Source organism: Chrysoperla carnea, chromosome X (assembly GCF_905475395.1).
Source record: "Chrysoperla carnea chromosome X, inChrCarn1.1, whole genome shotgun sequence".
Taxonomy (NCBI): Eukaryota; Metazoa; Arthropoda; class Insecta; order Neuroptera; family Chrysopidae; genus Chrysoperla; species Chrysoperla carnea.
Genome location: NC_058342.1, coordinates 36619165 through 36641755, shown reverse-complemented (window position 1 = coordinate 36641755; position 22591 = coordinate 36619165). Strand labels below are relative to the sequence as shown.

Below are 22591 nucleotides of genomic sequence, written 5' to 3'. Positions count from 1 at the left end.
AAAATACGGCTGATCCATTAGTCCCTTAACATATTAAGAATTGAATCATTTTGAATCAAACCCGATCATACATAAATCTTTTTTATTTATCTAGAATTATCTTGTGATGGTGTCTTTCCAAGACCAGAGCTGCATTAATATTCGGCAAAGAATTACCAACGTCTGGTGCTTCTGGAGAAACTTTTCGTTGTCTCAGACACATCCTTAATACATCCACTGACCGGAGAGCCATGGAACATATGCCAACAAACACCAGTAAAAAGCACTTGAGGGGAACCCCCAAGGAAAACGAAATAAAGGCCGTCCTTGACACACCTGGCAAAGAACCATAGACAAAGGAATAAAACTTTTTTTTTCTGGAATTATCTTGTGATGGTGTCTTTCAAGACCAGAACTGCATTAATATTCGGCAGAGGATTACCAACGTCTGGTGCTTCTGGAGAAAGTTTTTGTTGTCTCATACACATCCTTAATACATCCACTGACCGGAGAGCTATGGAACATATGCCAACAAACACCAGTAAAAAGCACTTGAGGGGAACCCCCAAGGAAGACGAAAGATAGTCCGTCCTCGACACGCCTGGCAAAGAACCATAGACAAAGAAATAGCTGAAGAAAGCAAGTCTTGGAGAGAAGTCAAGTCGATGATGAAAAATCCAATTCGATGGTGTTTCTTTGTTGAGACTTTACGTCCTCTTGGGGATTAAAAGACATAAGTCAGTTTTCAAAGAATTCATGGTATTTCACTGTGTAAACTCATGGGCCAGTAATTTTAAGTCGAAGTCACTATTGTTATAACTTTATTGTGTGCCTCTTTATCCAAGTTCGCTTTGATCATAGAGGAGGAAGCGAGACGGATATACGAATCTACTACCTGTCTCAGTTTCTCTAATAGTAATGATATAGGTAGAAAAAAAATGTTGTCTCTCTGTTTTACTCATATTTTAGGTTGTCGCTGGTTAGCCTGTCACTGTCTTTCTCGTATTTTAACTAAGGAGTCCGCGGGACATCTGTAAGTCCCATTTGCCTATGCCTGTGATGCGATCCCCTGTGTCCTGTCATTAACATTTGATAGAGATTTTGTATCTGCTATTTATATTATTTTTTGGTATGTAATTGGACAAGAACACGTGGGGATTCCCTGACGTTCTCTATGTATATAAACTTATTGGTTAATAGTGAACCTACGGACAGAGGGCGGGTAGAGGAGGGTGGTAGAGGTTAGAACGTTAACATGTAGGAGTCAAGGAGTGTACTTTTAGTGATAGTAGTATTGGTCTAGACCGAGGCACTGTGGGTGTGATGAGTTATGAATCGTGCTGTATAAAAGATAAAATAAAATTAAGTGGAGAGAGCATACATGTTTTATAACTGGAAATATTCACTATCTATAACTCTGGCCGTGGTCTCGCTCTACCATAGTGGCATCGCATAGTGTATTAGTGGCATTCTATTCTACATCTACAATCAAACTGAATATTGAAGTGTTTGGAATAAGCACGACACGACAGCGGACAGACTACAAGTAGAAGTACTGATGTACATCACATATGGGTAACAACTGCCTGGATATATTCATGGAAAAAATGGCAACTCAAACCAAGAAAATGTTCAAAATCAAATAAGTCAACAGCAGAAACAAAACATCCAAAACAATCCACAAATTTGTGTAGATTTTGTTTTTTTTTTTGGAAACAAGTGTTTTTATAAAGGCGTGTGCGTGTGTTGTTCAAATAATCAACAAATTTTCATCTCAACTCTCTTGATGTGAACAAAAAAAAATCTGTTTTCCTTACGAAAATTAGAAGACTCTAAAACGGTCAACTTTTGCACTTCTTAAGTTTTTTTTTTGTTTTTTATTTTTATTTCTTGTAATTCTGACTAATTAGATTATTGTTTGGAAAATTAATTTATGTGAAAATTTTGTTTTGAATGTATCATTTTCTTTCAATTGAAAACATATTTCTCGATTGTAATTTTAATAAAAAATATTAAAAATTGATAAGTTTTGGTTCAAAATGCCGCTGTTTGGTAAGAAGGATTCGGGACGTAAACTCAAAAAGGATGGGGATAAACAAATCTCCGTGGATGAGAAATATTACCTGAAAGAATTACTTGGAACGTAAGTAAATTTTTTTTTTTGAAAGAACCTTTTTAAGAAGTTTTTTTTGTAATTGTAATTGATGTCAAGGTCTAAACAAAATTTCTTTAATACAGCGGTGCATTTTCGGAGGTACGTTTAGCGGAAAGTAAAGATCGTCCCGGACAAATGTTTGCAGTGAAAATTATCGATAAAAAAGCGCTGAAAGGGAAAGAAGATTCATTGGAAAATGAAATTAAAGTTTTAAGAAGGTAGGTTTTTCAAATTTTCAATGCCTGGTTTCTTTTTTCTTTTTTTTTTGAAGTGCATGCAAAACAGAGGTTTTTTAATTTCCATGTTTCGCACGAAAATTTTTGGATACGATCAATTTTCAAGGGATTTTCATTATAACCGAATATTTTTATTATGTTTTCATTCATTTGTTTATTTTTCTTATTAACCAATAAATTTTCCGACCTTTATATTTATTATTTTTCTTTTTTTGAAACGAAAGACGCATGAAATTTGTATACCACGGAATTTTCAGCTTTCCACATTTATACCATATACACATAAACAATACACATAATTTTCACGAACTTAGTTTACTGAAAATGTACTAACATCCAATTTTAACATTAGTTTTATGCTTAAAATCCAATCCAAAAGGGTTAAATATAATTTTTCATAAATATCTCCATAACTTTCGTAGATTGCTTACAAAATTGGATTTCAAATCAACATAGAAATTATTTTGTCACTAATATAAGACCGTTTAAAATGTCTCCACACAAATATCAATTTGAATGTCCCGCTAATGTGTTTTATTTCGTTAACTACGATATACACCAATAGATGTCAGGAAGAGTCATATTGTGCAGTGCATGTTTTAGTTTTTTCTGAAAACACTGATAATATGACGTTTTTTAAAAATGAAACCTATCGAGATCGACTTTTCGCCTCAAAAACTCCCTGCGTATCCAATTTCATGAAAATCGTTGCAGCCATTTCCGAGATATATACAAGAATTGCTCGTTTAAATGTATAAGATAGGCTGGGATTGGGATTCTGAGAATGATTAAGGCTGTACATTGTTTCATTTCTAAGAAGTTTAAAAGCGACTAAATTTATTCAATATTCGAAAAATTTAAGCGCCTCAAGCTTTTACAGACAGCGGGACCGGTGAAACTAGGGAAAAGCTTGTAAAAAAGCAGTACTTTCTAGCAGTGAACGTATTCGCAAAAGTCCAAAGTATAGAAAAAAATAGCCGTCTAAAAAATGCCCAAGAAAAGTTTGTAATTTCGCGTGAATGTACGAAGGCAAAAAAGAACAAATCGTGAGAAATCTCGTAATTTTTAGAGAGATATTTCTGAAAAAACTACATTTCCCTATTTTTGAATCCTATTTTGTTAATAATTAAAAGCTATTTTCAGTAGACTATAATTTTATAGTTTATATTTTGAATTACTAAAATCAACATTTTCATTTTTCATTGAAACGGAAAAATACTTGAAACATAATCTCATAATTAAAAAGAAAAATAAATCGAAAGTACTCTTGAAACACTGTTTGACTGTGACAAGAGGTGCTTATCGCTGACTTCACTTCAATTCAATCATTCAAACAAAGTAATTCAAACTAATTTTCATCGCATCAATAAAAAAAATCCCAAGAAAATAAATTACTACCTTTTCCCACCTCGCAATATTTTGAATATCCTGTTGAATCCCAAAATAAACAATGGATTATTCTGTGGAAAATCATCAATATTTCCCGTGATTGAACTCTTTTGTAAGTTCACCATAGTGATAGCGATTTCCGATTAATTATGCCCAAGGAAATGTTGAAAGATCAGCCCAAACACACAAGAAAGAATCAACTCTTAGGAAATATTTTCCTCTTTAAATCGAAAAAAAAAGAAAAACTGAGCTCGCAGTGTGTCGTATTTAAGATAAAGAACAATTGCCTGAGTTAATTGTTGAAATACAATGTACCTATAAACAGTGTTGATTACACTGTCACATTACACATACATACATGTCACACATACATAACTGATATTCCCATGTAATACATGCTATACAATTTTCGTAGCATCAATATTTGTAAGCTCTAGTTATAAACTTGGGTCTAAACTTAGTATACCTTGATATATATTACATTTATACAGTGTATAAAAACATGAAAATTAGTTAATTTGACAATTTGAACAACACACATTTTCTAACTTCAATAAACACATAAATCTCCCCCCAGAAATCAATTCTCCTATGAAAATTAGTTTAAATTACTTTTCCCTAGTTTGAAAATCATGCTTGTTTTTTGTTTTCATTCAAAATTATACTTAACATAACCTAAACAACTTTATTATCCAAATGTTTGTAACATAACCTTTTTTTGATTTGTTTTTTCAAAAGTATATTAACACAAACATTGACATACTTTCTAAGAAAACACACTTTCACTTAAGTATCCAAAATTTAGTATCCATTACTTAACTTTTTTTGTTTTTTAAAAATCATTCGAACACAAACAACAAACTTCATACCAACACATTACAAACATTATACAAGACAAACATCAATGTACTTAAAATGGCGCGTGCGCAATGAGCGTCCAAACATCATTAAATTTATGTTCTACATATTTTCAAAAACAAAATTTTCACTGAATTTATGAAAGACATGCGATTAAATAGGATATGTGTATGAACCTAAAAAGCTAAATATTTGATATTACGTAGAGCAGGCCTAGAAAAGCTTAATTTCGAATTGCCGATCGAAACTTCCTTGTGGATTTTCCGCCATCTTGAAAAAGGGTTATATTCAGTTTTTCATAATAACTCGGTTCTCCGTTGAGATACATATATTGTTATGCAGTACCTTTTTGTAGCTTTTCTCACGATCTACGATAATGGTGCTTTACAGTTATGGCCTATCTAATTTTCCGCGTTTTTGGTGTTTCTTAAAAACTGTCCAATTTGAGCATAAAATTTTCAAAATAAACCTCTTAACTTGAAACAGAATTAACTTACATTAGTTTTAAATTGATGAGTAGAATGACATAAATTCGGACATGTTTTAATGTGGGACCCGGGGTGGGGAAATATTTCTAGTTGGCCATCTCGTATTGACGATGTCAGATAATGTGATATGTGAAATGTGATTCAGTGATTTGTTTAGAAAATTTGATAAATAATTTACAATAAATATATTTTATTCAGATACAATATTATCCATTCTTGATATAAATCTATTATTCAAGGACCGCGCGTCGTGTGAGAAACATCACCTCATCTATACTCAAGTACACTCAAGTTCAATTATAATGACACTGTTTATAACAGATCCCCCATTACCTTCAATTTGACAATTTGCATGATTCAAACTGAACACAAATAAGTATAGTAGTGAAGTTATCGTTTATAACAACATGGTATAAAGTGGCATATCGGTTTAAGTATCAAACAACAGTTAAAAAAAATCAAAAAACCCGATTGCGTTAAGTTAAAATTGAAAAGAAAACGCAAATCCAATAGTTTAACAATTAAGTGGGGCCTATTATTGGAAAAACAATAGGAATCGGAGTCCCACTTCCTTCCGACTCGCAGTTGGATAAAAAGACCATGAAGCTTTAACCACTAGGCTTACTTATCAATTAGTTATCAACAATTATTATGTAACCTGGGTCTCATTCGGTGGGTTTTTCTACGAAAATCATTCTTTTCAAGAAAAATGAAAGCCCGGATGATTTTTAGCAAAAGAGTAATCAAATACACTCCTTAGTACATTTCACTCCATAATATTCCAGTTTTTTCCGAAAAAACTGAGTACGCTGTAAAAATTGTAGCCTGGATCTTATTTCCTAAGATCTAAGATTAAGCCTGCAAAGTTTAACTCCAGGACACCATTTTTTTAGCCAGAGAAATGATAATAGTGAAGAGAAGCTTCTCCCCCAAGCTATGCTTCGTAAAGAATGTCAGCTATTAAATTAACCTCAAATTTTCTTATTTTGATTAACTTGACTCTTTATTTTCATTTAATTGAAAGTTCCTGTTTTTGACCATCTGGATCTGACTTTCATATTTTTCACAAAATGATGATTTTGCGAGGGAATCACTAAATTGATGGTTTCTACTGACATTTCTCTTAGAAGATATATTTCTCTCGTTGCAACTGATTTTGACAGTACTTGTCAAAGTGTTGTCAGAAGAGATACAGAACACACAATGACGTCAGCAATTATCAATTTACAAATTATTCATGTTCGAAAGTACAATGATTGCTTTTGTTTTGTTTTATATATATTTTTAAATGATTGAGACGTTCATTTATTATAAAATAGTCCAAGCAAATTAGACATTTGATTCAATTCTGGAAAGAAAATCATACAAATATGTAGGTCGAATATTATTTTAACAAAAAAATGACAGAGAAAGTCTCTACCAAGGCGTATGCACATACCTTTTTGGCAACAAGCCACACCTCCCCCCACCCCTTCATTGAAAAACTGTATAATATTAAATGTAGAGTATACTCGCAAATTAATTAATAAATAAATAGTCATAGGCTCAAGCTAGGCTTTAAATTTGAGACAAAAAATGTAGTTGAGAAAACAAGACTAGATTTTGAAATGTATATGATCATCTAGAATTAGTTCAAAGGTTAGGTTAGGTTAGGTTGCATTGGCTGTCCACGAAGGACACACTTAGGCTATAGAGAACCTTTGTGATACCATATATGTTCCGCTGATAAATTTCCGCTGATAAACTCATTTATCAGCTCCTCAATTTCAGAGGCTGAGTGCACCTCCTTCATGCATATACCATGCACTACAACAGTCCATCACAACTATTAATTAAATTAAGTTTTAATTATTAATACTACAAAATAATCCAGCAGGGGGCGAGCCGGGTAGCCACCCGGAGCGTGAAATCCTTAAAATATGATATACAGTAATCTCGATAATCGTAAAAACAGAGCTATTCCGAAAACTGAGATTGTATGGACAAATTCATTATAAATGATCAATAAAATTGAAAAAAAAACCAACTCAACTCACACTCACACCACCACCCACACCCACCACCACCACCACAACCACCCACACCACCACCCATCACCACCACCACCACCACCACCACCACCACCACCACCACCACCACCACCACCACCACCACCCACACCACCACCACCACCCACACCACCACCACCACCACCATCACCATCACCACCACCACCCACACCACCACCACCACCCACACTCAACCCAACCCAACCCAACCCAACCCAACCCAACCCAACCCAACCTAACCCAACCTAACCCAACCTAACCCAGCCTAACCCAACCTAACCCAGCCTAACCCAACCTAACCCAACCTAACCCAACCTAACCCAACCCAACCCAACCCAACCCAACCAAAAATTACAAAAATTGTGTTTTTTTGAATTTTTTATGATTTTCTCGATTTTTACAAATTGCAAAAAGTGTAAAAAAAATTTTTGTTTCCGATTTCGATAAAACTAAGTTTATAAGGTAATTTTGACCCGAATATTACAAAAATCGTGTTTATTTGACCATTAAATGAGTAATTTTCGAGATATTTTATGAATCTGACTGTAGAGCCAACATTTTCATTCCGTTCAGTCACTGAAATTATCCCGCATTGAATCTAATTATTCCGAAATTGCCTTTTCATTTCATCAATTACGATTCATTACTGTTTCGGACACACAGTAATAAGTTGGACAAAGACCCAAGATATTTGTTATTCATTTTTTTACATTAGTTTTTTAACAAACTGTCCGAAACAACCACCTTTCCGCTGATAATTTCATTTATCAGTTCCTCAATTTTAGAGGCTGAGTGCACCTCCTTCATGCATATACCATGCACTACACCAGCCCATCACAACTGTCAATTAACCCGCTACCCTAAGCATACCGCGGACGGAATTGATTACGCCTTAACCAACTGAGCTACCAGGGCGAATTAGTTCAAAAGATACCTATTATTTAACTCTAGCCAATTCTCCTGGCATTTTGCTGCCTATGACGTGAGCCATGAAAGGTGACAGATCGGGGCCGAATATGCTGCCCCAACTTATGCAAACCCTGCAAGGTAACTAGTATCGCTAGCCCGAATATCTTATCCCAACCGGGGCAACTGACCGGGTATATAAAGTGAACCCGAGTACATGAGCCCAAACAGGCAATCGCAACAGCTGAACGCACTACTCTGATTACTATTGACCCAACCAGACAACCAACCCGGCCTAGGCACTAAATTTAAAATATATTTTGCAGAAATCAATTATAATAAAAATAAAAATTATTCAGCAATTTTTTGTTTGCGGACCATTTGGCGCCCGGTAAATGACACAACCTTTTGCGAATCGAATATACATGTAGACTTACTTGGATCAAAATTTCAATGATTTGTATAGTCATAACACTCTAGTTGGAAAATCGAAAATTTTCAAAAAATGTTTTTTCTATCGAAAAAAGTCAAATTTGATCATTTTTGGCTTATTTATACTTAGTCCAGTCATAAAGGACCTCTATGTATACATTTAGACTTACTTGGATCAAAATTTCAATGATTTGTATAGTCATGACACTCTTGTTGGAAAATCGAAAATTTTCAAAAAATGTTTTTTCTATCTAGGCTGTAGATGCAATTGACTATAGAACTGTAACAAAATTATTTTTAAAAAATAGATATTTCAATGCAATTATGGATATAAATTAATTGATAAGTCTAATTAATTTTAAATTAAAGACATTTTGAATAATTGAATATGTGAATGTTTCACCGTTCACGTGAAAAGAAAAAAAAGTACATCACACAAAATAGAAATTGATCAATTGTCTAGAATTTTTTTTACGTAGTTGTTTTCAATGACAATAAAACGAATATTTGCATAACTACAGTCAAAATTATATATAACGACATGAGAACATCGTTGAAACCCAACCGCGACCACGCTCTTTAACTTAGTGAGACTAAAAAATTCGCAAATATATTATAGTTTAGCCAATAATAATTTATAGAGTTGGGTTGGGTCATAACAAGTGAAAATAAACAATTGAATGAGTTAACTGTTGAAATACCATGTATAGACAATTTTGATTATGCAATCGTTTGTTTTTTTACGCAGAAAGATATCCACTCTTAGATAGCCACACATTCATAACTGATATTCCCATATAATAAATACTATAAAATTTGCACACAATTTGCGCCCTCGTGGGTAAACAGTGATGTTTTTGAAAAAATGTTTCAAACGAAAGTTGTTTATTTTTTTATAAGGAACATTTTGTACATTTAAACTTTTGTTCTATCTCTAACCGTTTACAAGATGGGTCCTAGGGATCTAAGACCCAAATGAGCTCTATTGCTCAACTTGATATCTTTTTTCTATGTTCAATAATTTTCACCGTTAGACTAGTTTTGGAGAAATCTATGAAAACATATCATCCATTTACCGTTTTCTCATAAAAGCAATGTTAAATATATGCCTTTATTTATTTTAATAATCGGACAACCTCCCCCCCCCCTAAAATTTTAAGAATTGTTTGACTTAGTCCAAATTTATATTAAAAAAAGCAAGCCTTTTATTTAGAATTGCGTTGGCGCTTGTATATTCTTAAAGACAAATAATTTTATGGTGTCGCTTTAACTGATATTGACTGTATTATATGTACAATACCTATCGATCGATTGATGATTGATTTAAAAAAAAAAAACCAATCATGTTGACATTGGCTCTTGCCACATGAAAAGGCTTCAATTTTCTTTCGATTCCATTGTTATCGTGTAATAATAAATAATTTTACATAATTATTTATTACAAATAATTTTCCATAATTATTTATTATTACGCCGCGGCCGCCCTTTCTTCGTTTTGCAGGGTAATTTCAACTTTACCTTCACCTCTTTTACAAATGAAAAGTATCCATACAGTATTGTAAAAAAGTTTTGGTTTATTGCACGGTACACACATATAAACCAAATACATGTTTTGTAGTCAAGTAATGAGATATTTTTGGCTTTGCAATACCACACAACTACAAAAATATATAATATATTGTGTACAAGTGATGCTTATAAATTTGATAATATAGATATCGCTCTTCAATCATTAATAAACTAACTATATCTCTGTTTATAAAAAAATTGGATCTTCGATGAACTCATAATTAAATTAAAATTTAGTTTTGATATCATCGACAATATTATATTTTGATGGTAATTTTTATAAACTACAAGATTGTTTAAATATTTGAGATAGTTTTTTATCACATTCTGTAGATTTTTTGATATAGAAATATCCAATTGAAAAGGATAACCTAACTGATTCATCATTTTTTCAACCAACTTTGAACGATAAAATAATTAATAAAAAGCCCGGTGACCTAGGAATTTTTGGTGATTTTTGTAAACTTTGTTAATCAAAAAATGTATTTATAAAGTTTTATTGAAATCCCTAGTATTATCCAATCCTTGCATATATCCTTAAAGTTAATCTTCGCATTTGCGTTCGTGAATATAAAAAGTACGTTCGTCTCATCTCTAACACACACACCCACACACCCACAAACACACACGCAATACATAAATTTCTGCAAGTGAAATAAAAAAAATACATTTATAAAAATGATTTATCACATTTTAAAAAATCCTCCATCTTGATATGTAGATTGACCCCAATTTTGATGGTAAAATTGTAGCGTTTTTTTGGAATTTATTTAAGATAGTTCAGAAATACAAAATGATTCTTTCAAATTCTAAATTGTCTTAAATAAATCATCAGCCTTGTATTATCAAAACTTCAATCAGGAATAGGAATGTTTCAATTTTTCAATTTTCATTGTTTCCTTACATACATAGAAGTGGAATCACGGGGGTTGTAATATTAATGGTTACCAGGAGGGACAAACTTTTTTTTTAGTGTGGAGTGGAGCATTAAGTGTTTGGAAAATTATTTCGAAGATTTCATAATCTCTACATAATTTTATAAAAATTGATTTTTTAATGTACTAGTTTGATTACGAGTACGACTTATATTAAACTAATGAAAGTACACGAACAAGAAAATTTCTGAATTTAATATTTTATTACTTACACCTTTACTCTCGTGATGAGAGATCTTCTCACAATTTTTTGAAGGACGTTCAAAAAAATATAATTTTTACAAACTGTAGTTGTGGTGGAAAAACTCTGAGAATTATTTAGGTTTTAAATAGGGCGTCAGCAAAGTGCTCATAACGAAACTGCTGGCGGGTTAAAAGAAAGTTTATGCTCTTGCAAACTCCACTGTATCTCGAAATCTGAGTCTTGTTGACATAAACCTGTAAACTTTAAAGTTTAAAGAAATTATTTAAAGTTTCCAGACCATTATTCTTTAAAATAACTTCATCGAAATAATTTTCCCAACACAATTGGCCACGATGATGCTCTACCCAAAAGATAAATGAAATAACAAAGCATGTTTTTCTCTATATTTATTATAATTATCCCATCTTGCTAGTCAGTACCTACTTTTTATTGAATAATTATTTAAATAATAATAATAATAATAATATGTTTGCGCATGCGTTTTATATATTAATCATAAATACACACAAAACACAATTTTTTAATTTTTTTTTGTGGTTTATTTTTTATTTTTTATTTACTGATTAGCAACATGGTTTTTTAATTTAATCATTTGTTTATGTTAAGATAATTAATTAAGGTTTAAGAATAATTAAAAAAGGTAAAAGAAATAATACAGCGAGATGTCCTGTTTTATAACTTCAACCTAAATATTTCCTCAGCGAAGTGTTTATATAATAAAATGATTAAAAGTGATTTTGGTCGGAAAGATATAGCTTATATTTCCCGGTTTGTGATATTTTATATTGGGCCATAAACCGGGAATTATCAAGAAAATCCAAGTATGAAAAAATCTCGAGTGAGTCTCGATAATCCGAACCCTGTGGGAGTACGGTCACCAAATCCAGTAATCTGGTTTTTATTGACTCCCGATTATCGGAGACTATTGTATATGTTTCTTTTCGTTCTTTAATAACCTTAGAATTTACACAACGAGTCGTAAGTACCAGGGGAGGGGGGTATCGTATAAAAATTATCTAGCTCCAATTTCGATAAAACACACTCATTTTTTGAGTCAAAATTACTTTTTATACCGAGTTTTCCGAAATTCCGAAACAGAATTTGTGAATGTTTCGGAATTCTTTCCTCAGCAACTAAAATTAAAACCAATAATGATTTAACTCTCATTCGACTTACGATTTCTAGAAACACTTCGATATAAATATTCAGGTGAAAGATTTAAAATAAACATTTAGTGTAAATGTTTTATATAAATTTATCCATTAAAAAGGGGTAAATTTAGATAAGACACGCTGTATTTAGGGTAGGAGGTCTGAGATCAACTGTTGCAATCGACAATCATTTCAAAACGACCGCAGATTTGAGTGAAAACTTTAGAATACTTAATTTTTCATAATCGGAGACTTCCCTTAAAAATTAATACAAAAATTATTTTTTCCGGCATATACGGAATTCCTTGTGTGCGAGTCTGAATAATTTTTGCAGTACATTATAGAACACTTTGTATAAATACAGGATGTTCTGTTATTGATTGCAGAACGTTGGCCTACAAAATAAGCTCATAAAGACAAAGGAAAAAGTTATTTATTTTGTTAATTATCTCGAAAAGTAGGCCTCAGATCCAAATTTGGTAAATAACTTTTTTAATCAACTTTATGAGCTTAATCAGTTAGCCCACGTTCTGCAGTCAATAACAGAACACGCTGTATATATAATATACGAGATGCTGTGAGTTTTAAAACTTAGAAACCTACAATTTTACATTGAGAAACTTCTTGATTCAGAATTTAAGTAGCCAAATGTCTAATTTGGTTTGGAGTATTAGAGACGGGTTTGAAAATTGATCTCAGATACTTAGATCTCTCATTAATTATCAATAGTTATTAGGTTTAGTTAGTTTATTTAAAAAAAAATCTATCAGATTGAAATAAATCTCTGATTGAAATAAATCAATTATGTCTAGGTTTAGTGAACAAACGCAACCTCAGAAGAGTATGGACAATGTTGTACAACCAACTCGGTGAGTTTAGCTCCCTAAAACAACCCTTTCTGTTTTCAAATTAGATTTAATACTATTTCAAAAAAAAAAAAAAACAACCCCTTAGAAATATAAGCCCCACAAAAGACAGAGTGTTTCAAAGTTTTTGAAACATCCTGTTTTTTATCCGGTCCATTTGTTTTCGAGCAAAATTCATGCGTATTTCTTGAAAGTACGGTTTTGTTTTTGTTTTCATTTCAAAGTAAAAATATTTTTTTTTTAGAATAGATAATTTTTTCAAATTTGAAACTTTTTATTTTCTTGTAATTTGCATGCATTGTTTAATTTAGTAATTACAAATATAATTTTATACAATTCTGTAATTTTTTAATTTTAGTTTCAAAATAATTACGTCCAAATATTATTAATTTTATTTAAAATTTGTCGCGCATGTCTCATTAAGCGTTTTCAAAACGATCAAGTAGATTATTGAAGTAGAAATATTCGTCGCTTTTCAGTATGTCTTAAAAGTTCAATAATTTATGAATTCGGGAATTGATTCCATTGTTATCACTAGTAAATCTAAACGACCACTTGTAAGCTTATCAATTTTTCCTTCTAAGCCTATAAATCCACATTGAAATCCATGAAAAATTTTCAGGTCGTAGTAATAATACTTTTATTTTTTGGTCTAAAAATTCCGTAAACTCAACAGTAGTTTGGTACAAACATATACTTAGCCAACAAAATTTATAGTAAATCTGCGTCTGGGAAGGGAGTGAAGCTGGATTGCGGCGACTCAACCCGACCCTTAAATAGAAAACGGGCTGGACGTACTAAATTTTTGACTGGACGTACTGAATTTTTGAAAGATGATGCTTATTGAATCAATTCCTGAATCAAAGTCGTTTTTGCCAAAAATTTTAACTCAAATAAAGGTTCGATAAAATATTTAATGGACGGAACCTTTAGTAAATGAGTATTTATTCAGGCTTGATTATAACAATAAAGTAATTTTGACTATTCTTAATTACAAAAAAAATGATTAAAGATGGCTAAATCTAATAACACTGGTCAACAAAATTTGATTATGTTTTTTGTTAGACTCATGTGGCTTCAGAATTTCACTATTACGAAAGGTTTTTGAAATATTTTATCCAAAAATCGAGAAAAACTGGGCTACACACTTTCTGTGTGAATGCAAAAGTGTCTCTCTCAAACGATACTGATCTCCACTCAAGTGAAAAAGACCTAAAGTTTATTACAGCTGTAATGCTTCTAGAATAATTCAATACAAAAGATCTTATAAGACTAAAATATAAGTCCCAACTAAAATCTTATACAATCAAAAAATTCATGTTTCTGCAACAAAATTTGTGTCAACCAGTGTAATTAATCATTTATTTATTAATTGAGATAATGCACTTAAAAGTGATTGTACTTTCAAGTGCATACTTAATGACTTAAGTGCAGTTGACTTTATTTATTAATTAAAAAAAAAAAAATATTAATTAATTAATTACATTGATGATTAAATTAAATTTAATTCGTTTGCAAACAATATCCTGTTCAGAATCTTTGCGAATTTATTTAGAAAAATTGAAAGTACAGTCAAAATCGTTTATAAGGAACAACGCTTATAACGGTGAATTGATCGGGTCTGATTGAATACATATGTGAACATATCGTTTATAAGAACATTACGGCCAAAATTTGGATAAGTAAAAGGTATATTATAATTAAACAGAATTGAAAGAAATACACTCGCACCAGGACTCGAATCCGGACCTTTTGGATTCAGAACATATAGAATATTTGTGTAAACATGTACAACCGTCAGTAGCGCAGTCGGTACAGCTGTGGACTTAAGACACTAAAATCAATAGCAATCTATATGTCGCTGGTTTAAATACTAATAAACCTACTCATGTAGTTGTGACAATCACATAAGTATTTTGTTATAATATTTATTAGTAGAACCAATCAAAAAAAAGATTGTTTAAAACTATGTTGCATTTTAAAACAACAATATTTGAAATTTGTTAGACAGTAGATTGATTTCATACAAACAACTCATGCGTTTGTGTCAACTTCACCATTCAACTCCCGTATGATAGTTGTATCACATTCGTCGCCCCATTCGCCATATTTGATCTTGCGATGAGGTTGATATTAAGAATTTTTTTCAGAATAAATAATAAATAAATAAGTTAATGTCGCTTATAAATATATACAATCGGATATAATGACGATAATTGTAGGTACGTTTCAATGGCATTGTGTCCGAATTTTGACTGTATTTTGATAAAAAACTCATTGCTAGATTATTCGAGAAAAAAAATTACAGAATTGTGTAAATATTTTAAAAAAGATTTCAATGAAACTAATCATAAAATACTTTCTAGACTGAAACATCCAAATATTGTTCAATTGTTAGAAACTTTCGAAGATAAATCAAAAGTATATTTAGTTATGGAGCTGTAAGTATTCAATTGTACATGCAAATTCTCAAAAATCATTCTAAATTTGGTAATTTTTTTTTTTGCGTGTAGTGTTACTGGGGGAGAGCTATTTGATAGAATTGTGGAAAAAGGATCGTATACCGAAAAAGATGCCTCACATTTAATTCGACAAGTATTGGAAGCTGTAGATTATATGCATGAACAAGGCGTTGTGCATCGTGATTTGAAGGTAACGCAAAGTCACGCTTTTTGAGTTTAATTAGCTAATATTTAACCAAAAATTCTATTACAGCCAGAAAATTTACTATATTATAGTCCAGATGAAGATAGCAAAATAATGATTAGTGATTTTGGCTTATCAAAAATGGAAGATTCTGGTATAATGGCAACAGCATGTGGAACACCAGGTTACGTGGCTCCCGAAGTACTCGCCCAGAAACCTTATGGCAAAGCAGTTGATGTATGGAGTATAGGAGTGATATCATACATTTTACTTTGTGGATATCCACCATTTTATGATGAGAACGATGCAAATTTATTTGCACAGATTTTAAAGGGGGAATTTGAGTTTGATTCACCATATTGGGATGAAATTAGTGATTCAGCGAAAGATTTTATTCAAAAGTTAATGTGTGTTAATGTTGAAAAACGTTTTACTTGTCGACAGGCCTTACAACACCCCTGGTAAGACAACACCCCTTCTCCTCTTAATTCTTATACAATTTTACTTACAATGTCATCACTTTTTTTCCCGTAGGATTTGTGGAAATGCTGCCAGCGATAAGAACATACACGGCACTGTTTCTGAACAACTTAAAAAGAATTTTGCTAAATCACGATGGAAGGTAAAATCAATTTTCATTAATAAAGGTATTTTTAACCCATTTCAGTTTCTGAGACCAAAAGTATATTGGTGGCTAGTCAAAAACTAGACCGTTTTGGAACTTTCAAAATACTTCGACTTCTCATTCAAAAACTTACGAACTAAAAGCATTCGAACGAGTTGTAGTTCATCCCGATAAAATCATTTTTTCTCTGATCTCTATATAACTGGATAAAGGCCCCAGAATGAGTGGCTAAATACTAAATGAAACCATAGAGCCGCTAATTTATATTTCAAATTTAGGTTAGGTTAGTTTAGGTTGGCTGTTCTGGGGGTGAGACACACTTAGATCATAGAGTCTGTGGGCCCATCCCCGGAACTACTCCATGAACCATTTTTAGCTATTTAAGAACAGCAGGAGTGCTTTGACGTCAACGGACTTCAGGTCGGAGAAATCGTCAAAGGAAGGCTGGCTCAAGTGAGGCCACCTCCTTGTAGTAAGAGTTGGGCAGTGACAGAGAAGATAAGACATCGTTTCTTCTTACTCCACACTGTCATAGCTGCTGCGGTAGTCATGATACACTGCCAAGTCCAAGCGTTCGTCCGGTAGTAGCCGCAACCCTACGATTGTACTCAGACCATATCTGTCTTGTAGCACCACAAGTACGTTTAAGAACAGTTTGTTTAAGGACATTCGGCAGTTCTCTGCTATCTTTGAGTACACTTCCAATCAATTTTATCCTGTCCAGTTATGTATCCAGAGTCCTGTATCCAGTTATATGGAGTGAAGATCGATGTTCTTATCCTAATATAATTTTGAAATTATTTTACAGCAAGCATATCATGCAGCTACTGTAATTCGACAAATGCAAAGAATGGCCCTAAGTAGCAGTAGTGGTATGACGGGTGGAGCACGTCAGTCATCCGCCCCACAGCAGCAACAACAATTGCAGCAAGATTTGAATGGATCATCGCTTCCAACTAGCAATAACTAATAATTAACAAACATAATACCAGGACGGCCAATCAAAACTTATTAATTGAAATTCATGTAAAACTTTTAATCATTATTAAACCAAACCCCTCCCTCCTACACTCCTCCTAATCAAGTAAGCCTACCCCCTCCCTCAAAACATGCTTTTACAAATTAACTCCCAAAAACAAGAACATTTGTATACATTTTGTGTAATTGCGCGCAACAATTTATTTGCGACGAATGATTTATTTTGGTGATGGTGTGTGTCTTCAGCCATCCAGAACGATCCAATTTCAATGTAAATAATGAACCCTGTGATGACATGTATATGTGCAGACACTCTTCTTGATCATATGTCCTAACATATCTTGTGCTTTCTTCATTTGTTTCGGCTGATCTGTGATCTATACAAATTTTTCATTCGTGTAAATATTTTGTCGTTAATAATTTTTTTTGCTTCCCTGTACTCGTCTGATGCCAAGTATAGAGTAGTAGATTGACTTTCCCCTCCAAGTGAAATATTTCTGTTTTGAAAATCGGGGTATTTTGGAATAGAATGGCCATAAACCGAGAATTGTATTTTTATATTTTGTGGATTTTAATTCGGGAAAAAGCTACATAATGATCCCTTGTTTTTACAAATGAACCATTAAAGCCATCGAATATATTTATCGATAGATGGCTTCAACGTGATCAAATTAATCGTTAAACAAAACTTATGGCGATCTATAAGCTATTTTGATCTTTGATCTATGGTAAAATAGTATAATTCAAATTTTGTGTAATTTTCCTCCGATGTTTATTTTTCTCTTGGCTTCTGTTGACAGTTTTGTATCGTTACGAGTAAAATGATCCCCTTTTTATTGGTTAAAATGATCCCTATTTTGTGTGTAAAATTATAATAGGTAAAATGATCCCCTTTTTATTGGTTAAAATGATCCCTATTTTGTGTGTAAAATTATAATAGATAAAATGGTCCCCCATGATTCGGAGGGTCTTTAATGTCTTGGTTTAGATGATTTGACCTGTAATTTTTGTGTTCATACTATGTGATCATTTTACCCACTATTTTTACGAAGGTCGGAAAATCGATGTCTTTTGGGAAATATTGAATAGTTCTAAAAACTTGTTTGGCTATAAATTACATTTGAGGGATCATTTTAGGACATCTTCTCCTACGGCTTAGATAATGATTTTTTCACGTCCCGTATATAATTTCGACTGTAATCTACTACTCTATGGAATGTACTCACAGATGAAAGTCAATCGCTAGCAGATAAAAATTAATTGTATGTAAATATAACTTTTTAAAAAAATGGTTTTGTACGTGTTTCACAACCACGACCACCTCCAGTTTTGTAATGCAAACTAATTTTTGGATTGGGTTATGTTTGTTGTTTTGATTGTTGCACAAATCTTAATGCACAATTCAAAAAGCTACTTGGATCTTCGGATTTAAGTGGTTTTTCATACAAAACTGGATAGTTTGCATTTTGAAAACTGACATTCTTTTTCGGTTCCAATATTTTCCAAAATTGATACAAATGTGCAAAAAAATGTGTTAAATCTTTTTGGGCTGTTTTTAAATTTACAAAATAAAAAAAAAAAAAATGAATGCCTTGGACATATTTAAAAAAAAAAATTAATAAAATAACATGTGAAAATCACTAGCTTTAAAAAAGAAAATTCATTTTCGTGATTTTGAGTTAACAAAGAAAAGAAAAAAAATATTACTCGTTATATTTGCAAATGAAACCATTGTTAATCACTTTTTCTAATATCAAAGTTAAACTTTTACTATCTTAACTATTTTAACTTAATCATGTTTTGAACTTCGTCGATATGCCTCAAAATCGATCAACGATCGTGTCGCTCTCTAGACGTTTGGACTCTTGGACATAGGATATCTTCCTCGGGGAATACTTTTACATATCTCTTGTTGAATTAAAATCTTTTAGGGAGCACAATACATTTCTTTTTCTCCCCTCCGGGCGGAAAGCTGTGCTAACTTTCGTCCCGCTGTGCTAACTTTCGTCCCGCTGTGCTAAACGAAGTTGCCACTTTCCGTCAAGCGGAAAAATAGTATACACACCACGGGTGCAAGTAAAGAATGTCTCAGATCTCATGCTTTGATCACTCTCATCGCAAAATTGAGATTGTTAGAACTTATTTCTTCAATAATCTGTACTAGAAGATTTTACCTAGTTGGAGGTAACTGGAAAAGGGTATATGGGCTGTGATCGAATTTAGGTAGAAACGGACTTTCTAAACCAAATATTTCTCTTCGTCTTGCAAATGTCTTGACTATCTCTTAGAAACAAAAAATCGATCGGTTTTATTTTCGAGTCCAAAAATTTTGCTGAGCTAATATCGACGAATGTTTATTGACGAAACATTTAGATTTAAGAAAACAAACAAATATACGATTAAAAAAATATGTAAATAAAAATTTATCATTACCATTTTTAAAAAGAAATTTACGTTCTACACAGGTGGATTACCTAAAAACAAAAAAATCGCATCCATCGATACATATCATTCGAAAGTTTGCTGGCAAACTAAAAACAACAAAGATACTCCGTTCAAACAGAAAAAAAAATTCATTCTGATTACTTGATTCCAGAATTTGTTAACAAAAGAAAACCGCTTATTCATTTTTCTAAGACTGAATTGTTAATTTTTTTGGGAATTTTTGTTTTCAATGCTAGTTTCAAGTAATACGAAGCTCAACTTCAAGCATTTGTTTTAAAATTTCGTTCCCACATACCAGATTTAATTTTTTAAGCTTCTACACACAATGGCCCCAAGATAATCACCATCATAGTTGGCCCAAATTTTGCTTCCATATTACCGAACATTATTTCAGAGTTGAAAGAGCCAGACTCCAATATCAGGAACCGGAATCTGGGACCCTTAATGATTGGGTGGTTCAGTTCATAAATATAGCCGGGTATAATACCGCAAGGTGAATCTAGTTCATTGGCAAAAGCCCAAAAGGTACAGACCTTCTGGTTTTGGGTGCTTTTCGCCGTATTGTTCATTGTAATCTTAAAAGACATATGTCACTCATGAGGCTGGAGGATAATGCAACCTGTTGTTTCCTTTAATTCCTGTTGCCACTCCTGGTATTAGCTGTCTTCCTGTTCGTACGATTTTTATATGCTAATTAGGACATGCAACTTGTGTAGTTTATCATGGGACATCTTGGATACAAATCTATAACCAACCCCCCCCCCCTTTCAAGTAAATTTTTCTGACGTCCGTCTTTGACCATTCAAAACTTGCTGGATTTATGTGCTTTTTAAAAGTCCTTTCTCGGTTTCCGTAAAAGGGTTGGCCAATCCCCGGCCACTACTCCATGAACCATTTGGAGCTGTTTAAGAACAGCAGGAGGGCTTTGACGTCAACTGACTTTAGGTCGGAGAGGTCGTCAAAGAGAGGTTGGCTCGAGTAAGTTCTCCTCATGACAAGAGCTGGGCAGTGACAGAGAAGATGAGACATTGTCTCCTCCTCGTCACCACTGTGTCAGCTCCTGCAGTAGTCGTGATACACTGCCAGGCTTAAGGAAGTAGAGCGAGCCTAAATTTTTTGGTGGCAATCTTTGGAGTCATTGTGTGTAGAGATTTGTTTATATCAGTCTTGAAGTTCTTAGACGTTCCAAAAACCAAATGATAAATAGACCTTTGAGTTTAAGCGCTCTCTGGTCAGTTTGAACAGTGTTCTGTGCAGTTAGTTGCAGCATTGCTGACTCCCCCTTCAGTTAAGAATCAAAATCAATTGTTGATGTTTGTTATTTGTGTGGGAATTTCGTTACAGTTTTTTAGGTGTACAAATTATTTTTGATGATCTGTGTGTAAATAGCAAAAATAAAAACAAACATATGTGATTTAACTTGGTATAACACAGTGATATAGTAAATATTTTAGTAAATATTTGTAGTAGGAGACCACATCACAAAGCAGGGTTTTGTGAATCTCCACAAGAATACCCAAAAATACCCTCTACTACCCTACTACCCAATCCACTCCAATGTTTTATGCTTTGAAATACGCGCGATATGGTTGTCTTGATCCAATAATTAAATGTAAAAAGTATCCTCTCAAATCCAATCAAATTGTTTTTAAATACAATTTATCAAAGTTCCAAAAGTCCCAATCAATTATTGCCAAGTTTAATTCAAAGTTAAGAAAAAAGTTGTGTTCGTCAGATTATTGTCAGTTTCAAATAATAGATGCTTTGTTGGCAGTACAAAAGTGTACAAGTTAAATTCGATTTTCTACTCTTCATGTTTTTTTACTTGTCGAGCAGATTTTCTAACCTTTCAATGATTTTTTTTCTCTTGTGGGTTCGCTGAATGATCATGATCTTCCGGAATAGTACTTCTAGCCATTTCATTGAAACAGCTTGTATTCTACACCTCTGGTGGAAATGTTGGAAAAGGTGGAAAATGGAATTCTTCTGATCTTGAATTAAACTTGGCCATAACTTTTTGTACGCACTCTGACCTTTGCTAACTGGTGTATTTGTTTTATTGTGTATAAAATTTGTGGTGACTTAATGTTACAAAAAAAAAAAAAACCCAATTTAAATGTGATTAAAATAAAAATACCGCCTGTGGAAGAACCTCCCTAACTTAAAAAATATCTATCCCCTTTTCACTATTTCTCTATCACTTTTTGAATCTCTTGAATAAATAGATACGAGCAGGTCTCCAGTGATATTTGAACGCATGGACCTTACTCGCATCAATAAATATTACAAACGTTTTTTTAAATGAAATTTTTAAATCGCTTCTTCTCTCTCTCTCTAAATAAAATTTATTATTTGTGTGCCATATTTGAAAACAAGGATTATGAGAGCAAGATCCAAATATCCATGACCAAAACGTTTGTAATGTACCCTCTCTATCTTAAAATAGGTCTCGACTATCTCTTGCATTTAATTTTTCCTCTCTTTTCAAACATTCCACTTGCTTTAAATTTATTTATTGGATAATTATTCTGACAAATTTACTTTTATTCATTTTTCAAAATGGCTACCGTTTGTACAAAACACGAAACAGCTAAATATTCAAATAAATGCACTCTCTTTGAATAGGATCCTTTTAATTAATCCCAAAATGAGCCATCCATGACAAAAAGGTCGCTCTCAA

General features: G+C 32.6%; 1 protein-coding gene and 1 long non-coding RNA gene across 4 annotated transcripts; both read left to right on the top strand.

The window, feature by feature from the left end:
* The first annotated feature begins 625 nt into the window (after window positions 1-625).
* LOC123302675 lies at window positions 626-20828 on the top strand. Its single transcript, XR_006535542.1, has 3 exons — window positions 626-640; window positions 1713-1714; window positions 20373-20828. It is a non-coding gene; the product is annotated as an uncharacterized LOC123302675 (long non-coding RNA).
* Window positions 1413-18568, top strand: LOC123302649 (calcium/calmodulin-dependent protein kinase type 1). Of its 3 annotated transcripts, none has more exons than XM_044885688.1 (8): window positions 1413-2122; window positions 2218-2352; window positions 13164-13220; window positions 15584-15658; window positions 15731-15869; window positions 15933-16324; window positions 16398-16485; window positions 17297-18568. In XM_044885688.1, exons 1-8 carry the CDS (start codon window positions 2019-2021, stop codon window positions 17456-17458), a joined length of 1152 nt encoding a protein of 383 aa, XP_044741623.1. In that variant the 5' UTR covers window positions 1413-2018; the 3' UTR covers window positions 17459-18568. The 3 variants fall into 3 exon arrangements, with proteins under 3 accessions (XP_044741623.1, XP_044741625.1, XP_044741624.1); XM_044885690.1 differs by lacking the exon at window positions 13164-13220 and adding an exon at window positions 13088-13092 and having other exon boundaries at window positions 15550-15658; XM_044885689.1 differs by lacking the exon at window positions 13164-13220.
* Window positions 20829-22591: the final 1763 nt, after the last annotated feature.